The sequence below is a fragment of the Malus sylvestris genome, chromosome 5, assembly GCF_916048215.2.
Source record: "Malus sylvestris chromosome 5, drMalSylv7.2, whole genome shotgun sequence".
NCBI classification, from domain to species: domain Eukaryota; kingdom Viridiplantae; phylum Streptophyta; class Magnoliopsida; order Rosales; family Rosaceae; genus Malus; species Malus sylvestris.
Genome location: NC_062264.1, coordinates 2136657 through 2143067, shown reverse-complemented (window position 1 = coordinate 2143067; position 6411 = coordinate 2136657). Strand labels below are relative to the sequence as shown.

The 6411-nt window shown below is 35.8% G+C and overlaps 1 protein-coding gene across 2 annotated transcripts; it reads left to right on the top strand.

Annotated features, from left to right (window-relative positions):
- The first annotated feature begins 1057 nt into the window (after positions 1-1057).
- LOC126624302 (uncharacterized) lies at positions 1058-5142 on the top strand. 2 transcript variants are annotated; one of them, XM_050293340.1, is made up of 2 exons: positions 1058-2149; positions 4867-5142. In XM_050293340.1, exons 1-2 carry the CDS (start codon positions 1263-1265, stop codon positions 4925-4927), a joined length of 948 nt encoding a protein of 315 aa, XP_050149297.1. In that variant the 5' UTR covers positions 1058-1262; the 3' UTR covers positions 4928-5142. The 2 variants fall into 2 exon arrangements, 1 of the variants encoding a protein (XP_050149297.1); XR_007624043.1 differs by lacking the exon at positions 1058-2149 and adding an exon at positions 2160-4747.
- Positions 5143-6411: the final 1269 nt, after the last annotated feature.

Below are 6411 nucleotides of genomic sequence, written 5' to 3'. Positions count from 1 at the left end.
AGTAAAAATGATCTTTTGGCTCATGTTTTACTCAGTTAATTTAAAAAGAAGTTGAACCATCAACCCTCACATCATATTATCTACAAAAATATAGTTTACGTACAGAATCTCTCAAACATCACCTTTGTAAAAAGTCCAAAAACATGCAAGGCTTATAATTAAGTCTGAAATTTAACTAAACGACCTCCAATAGTTGCTCTAATCAAACAAAATAATTACTAGGCAGGTAGAAGGAGCTTTTCCTGTTTCGTATTGGCCTTTCTTTCTTTCTTTATTTCTTTTTATAAAAGCAAAGACAAGTTAAAGTATCATTTAATCAAGCAATAGTAAATTCCACTTTAGGATATATATAAAGTGGAATATTGCCTGGATAAAAACAAACTTAACTATCAATAATCTTTCATTCTTTCCTTTAAATTTTCGAGATTAACTACAATATTTATATGTATTTAGTGCAATTATTTTGATAATAAGATATAACTCATAAATATTACTATTTAATACAATCCATGTAACTTATGTAAATACTAGAATTTGATGATCCAGTTTCCCTACAATACTTACATGACTTTTGTGAATATCATCGTCTCAAAATCGAGATAGTGATTGTATTAGATACTTTTATTATTTCCTTCAAATTATCAAGTTTTACTACAATAGTTAATTACCATGTCATGGTAAGGTATAACTCATGTAAATATCACATTCTAACAATCTAGATAATAATTATATTAAATATATGTAAATATTGTAAGAAAATAACTCAAACTCAATACATAAAAATAACATATTGCTCCACCCGACTTGATTATATAAGAATTTAGCAAAGAGAAAAGGAATCAAAAGCCTAATAATTTGGCATCTGAGCTCCTCCTCAAAAAGAATAAAAAAAATCAAAAAAAAAAAAAACACAAAAAATATATAGAGGAGGACGAGTAAAGACTAAGGTCCCCACATCCACCCAGCACTGCCCCATCTAGAGCCCCTTGACTTTAAAAAATTTCATTTTATGATCCCCACCCTCCCAAACCCCAACCCAATGCCATGATATCTCCATTAAAAACTTGGTTGCCAAGAAAATGACAAATACAACAACAGAATAAAAGGGTGAGTGATGATAACCCCCAGCACCCACCCACCTGGCAATCCCTGCTTCAAACACACTACTACAACAACCCTACCCCTCACACGATCCCCATTTTCTTTCTTCTTCCATCACTTTCCTTCCCTTTCCTCTCTAATTTTCTAAGGAAACAAACACCATGCTTGATCCCAACACAAACCCACATGAACACCCATTCCTCTTCAACAGTCGCGCCGACGACGACCAAATTAAAAGTGACACAACAACAAACTACGATTCTTGGCATTCCGTAAATTACGCTTCCCGGGCTCCTCAGAAAACTACTAAAAAATATGGAAACCACAGCATGGGAGGCCGGATCAACGTCGATAATACTACTGCTGCCGGTGACGAGTCTGACTCGCCGCCGTTGCGGAAGACGACGAGCCGCGTGAAGAACTACCGGAGTCTGTCCCCGGCTTCGAAAAAACAAGCAATCGCCAGAGGACAGAGGGAGCTCATGGAGATGGTGAAGAACATGCCTGAGTCGTGCTACGAGCTTTCGCTGAAAGATCTCGTTGAGCATAAGTATAGGCCAATGGGTGGCGAAGAAGAAGAAGATCGAAATCAATATCGAGGTCAAGAGGAAGAATACGATGATAGAAGTACTGAGAATTTGGTAAGGAGGGGAAATGGAAACGGAAACGAAAACGAAATGAAGAAAAATGGTGAGAGGAAGAAACTGGTGATGAGGAGTGGGAGTATAGATAGTGGGGGGTTTCTTTTGAAGATGGTTTTGCCAATTTCTTTGGGGGGTAAGAAGAAGAATAATAAGAGCGTTAAGGAGAAGGGTGAGTGTTTGGTGGTGGATGCAAATAGCAATAATATGAGTGCAAAGGTGTCTCCAAAGCCTCAGGGGTTGGATGGATCTGTGAAGGTAGTGGGTGGGGATAATGAATGGTGGAAGATGAAGAGGTTTTCTGTATCAGAAAGGAGTGAAAGTGGTGTTTCTAGTATCAATAGTGGAAGCAGAAAAAGCAGTGGCAGCGGTAGCAGCAGCAGTTGTAGCAGCAGAAGCAGCAGCAGGTATGTTATCAATTTTAACTCGGAGTTTCACTTCCATTCGAGCGATAGGAAATTTATTTTTTCTTAAATTTTATTCTGGAAACCATGCTCTTTAATTTTGAGTTTGCCTTCAATTCATTCAGACACCAATTTCCATGATTTTTTTAAAATTTTCGGAACAAGTGATCATTCATTCGTGATGAAAACAGGGGAGTCTTGAGTTTATTGACTTCATGAAAGAATATATAAAAATTCTAAACCAAAACCAAAATCTATTTAAATTGGGGGTTTTGGTATGCGTCTGTGTATAGTGGAATGCTTGCCCGTTAGATCATTTTCCATTGGATCATTGATCGGGCATCAAACACTTGTTGCTTAAGTGCATGTCACACACCCGAGCGTAAAAGAATTTTCGTTTGAATTAACAGAAACAATCCTCTAAGTAAGCATGTGGGACATTTGGGTGAAACTTGAAATACATCTAAATTTCTTAATTTCGGTGTCTCCATTAACGGAAGAGAGAAAGGGGAAAGGCAAGAAAGCATAAAAACATGTGGGAACTGGTTTGCCAAATGTCACTCACATTCTAGAAACTGATTTGCCAAATGTCATGACTATAAGATTGAAACATGTATACAAAGGATTGTTTGGCGCAAAAGTTGTGCAAGTTTTGGGGGGGCCTTTTCAAAATTTGGCACCATTAAAAAAAATTTGTGACGTTTACAAAACATTACATTGTAGTATTTTTAGAACTATCTCAGATATTTTTCATTTGTCAAAAATATCAACATAGGGCCTATGAAAGTGTTAACTTAGTACAAACAAGTTTAATAACATAGGGCCTATGAAAGTGCTGTAAGAATTAAACTTAAGGTGTTTGATTTCTAAATATAAGAATCAACTCACAGTCGCATTAGTGAAATAAATTCCTTTTACATTATAGCAAATTGTTTTTAAAAAGTATTGAGATTAAAGTGTTTGTCAATAATGGATAACGTTACCTTGAACTTGGAGTTAAAACTCCTCAAAATTACAAGTGACAAGTGATATATCAATTTTCAAGAAGTATATGTAAATATATATTGATGTTTTTATATATATTCAGTAGTATGTTCTAAAAAACGCTAGACGCTAGTTGGGCGGCGGGTTGGCGCCTAGCAGCTAGGCGGCCTAGGCGAATTTGTAATTTTTATTTATTTAATTAAATTTATTATAACAAAAACTAAGTCTACTTAATAAAATGGGTTGTTTTCTTAACCCTAATTCAAAAGTGAAAAAGATGATAAGCATATAAAATAGCAGGCCCAGCCTAGCCCACCCCACCCCCCACCCCACCCTTTCCTTATCACAAGTCTTCTCTCTTTTATTATAAGAACGCCTCGTTTCCATCAAATCGTCTAGATACCTCTCACTTTTATTAAAGGCTTATTATATTAGCACATCACAAATTATTGAATAAACATCACGTATTTAATACACCATATATTTACTTTTTTAATTAAAAATTATCTTAATACACCCCACTTTCTTCCCCATAATACCTTCACACCCCACATTCTTAATATACATCTTACATTTTCTACACACACCTCACATTTTTTATACATCCCACATTTCTCAAATCTTATAACACTCATTTTTAATTTTGCCGAATGATTTCAAACTATATGAACTTTAGTTTGCCGAATGATTTCAAATTGAATGATATAAAAAAAATGTTTAGACTCATTTGAACAATTTTCAATAACAATAATAATGATTTCAAAACTTTCAAAACACCGATTTCGTGTTCCATTTGTCAAAAATAATTTTTCTCAATCAACATGCTTATAGTTTCATTGCTTAGGGTTTTATTTAACAATGGAGAATGATAGGGACTTTGATAGTTGAAATAAATAAATAATACGTTAAAAGAGATTTGTAGTGTATTTATAAATTTTTTATTATTATTTAAACCTAATAAGGTCAAAATTATCATTATATAGTAGAGTAAATAAGTCATTAATATTAAATTTTAATATGAGATACATTCAATTTTGCGGGATGCTAATATAAAAAGCCTTATGTAAAGCCAGCCTCGTTTCCAATTCCGCATTCAAACCCTCGTTTCTATCGCCCAACGCCTTGTTTCCACCGCCTACACTTTTTTTTTTTCAACAAAGAGAAGCTGCTTGCTCTCCTCTCTGTTTTAGAATCAAGAGGCATTTCCTATCATCAGACCTCTTCCCCGCTAACCCTCAACTTTCATCCCAAAATCCAGAACGATCAAACAACATCAACGTGGCGCGCTGGTCAAGCAGCAGAAGAAATCTGAGGTGGATTCTTTGAACGATCAATGGGGTTTGTATGTATCGCCAAAATTTCCAGTCCCCTTTCTCTCTTCTTGTCAGATCGCAGTGAGATGGAAAATCGCCGAGGTTCTTACGAGGCTGCCTAGACCGCCGCCTACCACCGCCTACAACCGCCTAGACCGCCTAGATAGCGCCTAGGCGGCTTACTACACTCGATTTGATGAACGCTTTAGCATAAATCCCGGCGGCGCTCCACCGCCTAGCGCCTAGGTGCCGCCTAGGCCGATTTTTAGAACACGTCGGTTCAAATCATCGAATGAGTGAAACTGTACACACATCACTTTCAATATTTAGTTCAACGCAACACAGAATATTTAACTAAATCCTAATTTTTTGTCCCAAGTCTATTTGTTTTATATAATTGTGTTTCTGGTTGCATGGTTGCAGGCGCAAGAGCAGTGGATGCTGGTCGTTCATCCTGCTCAAGAAGAACAAGAGGCGGGATTGAATGACGATTTGCACCTTCTAGATACAATACAGCATGGAGATTAATATTAATTAAGTGTTTGTGTAATTACGTCTCAAATAAAAATATGCTTTTGAGATATTGTAGAATATTGCAGAAGAAAATTGCCGTAGCTTGTGGTGTGTATATTCTTGAAGATTTTGGGAGAGTTGGTATATCTTTTCATTTAATTAATGGAACTTATAATAATTTCGTGCCTTTTTGTGTAAAATCCTGTTTAAAAAAAAATGAAAAACTAAAGAAAAAAAGGTTATTAATCCTTTACGCTTCACTTTCTCTCTCTCCACATCTTCACAACGCTTTCTCTCAGTTCTGCACGCCTCACTGGATGAAAATTTGTAAAAAGATTTTGTGAACCGGGGATTTGAACCATGCTAGAAATTCCAGAAAATGAGATGATAGTGTTGAGAATATCCATTGTCAGACGATAAAGTCTATAACATATGTAAAGGCGCATGTCGAAAGTATTGAGCATGTCAAGCAACCAAGCACAAATATCCCATCGTGCTTTGCTGAATGTGTGTTCCTGCTGTTGATTTCACAAGTATTTGACCCTAGAATATGGAAGATATTGTTGGCTTCTTCTTATGAAATAAAAGAAGGAAATTGCTTGAGAGTGGCTTGAAAGTTCATGAAGTTTGTTTTTTAAGTAACTTGAAAGAATATAATTATTATGTTTGGAGGTAGGTAGGTAGGCACATATTTTTCTTGCAACAATATGCCACACTTGTAAGCATGGAAAAGGAGTATCTTTGATATTATAAAAAAAAAAAAATGTATAGAAAACTGAATGATGATTCCATTCTGCTCTGACCAAACAATAACTAATTACATTGATAATGGTATATATCTATAAAATGGTTGTTGACACACCCTAACCCGAAGACTAGGACGTGCTGGCCGTCACGTAAGTGTGACGTAACCATAACGCAAGCGGAAACGAAAACCACTAATTTTAGTTATTTACAACCTAGCATTCTATGTGCATAAGAGTGTACTAAACACACATAAACAGAGCATAAGCATCTAGGTGCAGTCAAGTAGGAACATAACTATTTTACAACACCCTCGGGTGAATCCTACATTTATTTAGTCTGTCAGAACGCCGAAGCAGTCCTCGTAGGCCACCAACGCCTCAACTATCAACTAGAACCTGGAGGGGCGAAAAACAGAAAACGTGAGTGGGCGAAAATCAATCTTTTCCAAATCATTTCATAAATCCACAATTATAACCCCTTTTTGGAAAACCTGTATACTTTCCCAGAAAAATAGTATATAGCATATATATCTCAACTGTCTCAATCATCAATCTTATAACAGATTCAATAAAGAATGTACCATGCCAATTTCAACAGTTTAGTATGAATGCATTAACATAATATAATCAGGTAAAAGAAATAATCAATCGTAGGCCCTCTAATAGCCCTGAACGATTGAACCTAGAGCTCAACATCTATCAATCTCAC

Bases quoted from the DNA above. Each gene is read 5' to 3' on its own strand.
- LOC126624302 (XM_050293340.1), top strand. From the start codon at position 1,263: ATGCTTGATCCCAACACAAACCCACATGAACACCCATTCCTCTTCAAC. The intron at 2,150-4,866 runs GTATGTTATCAA...GCATGGTTGCAG, and splicing joins AGCAGCAGAAGCAGCAGCAG to GCGCAAGAGCAGTGGATGCT.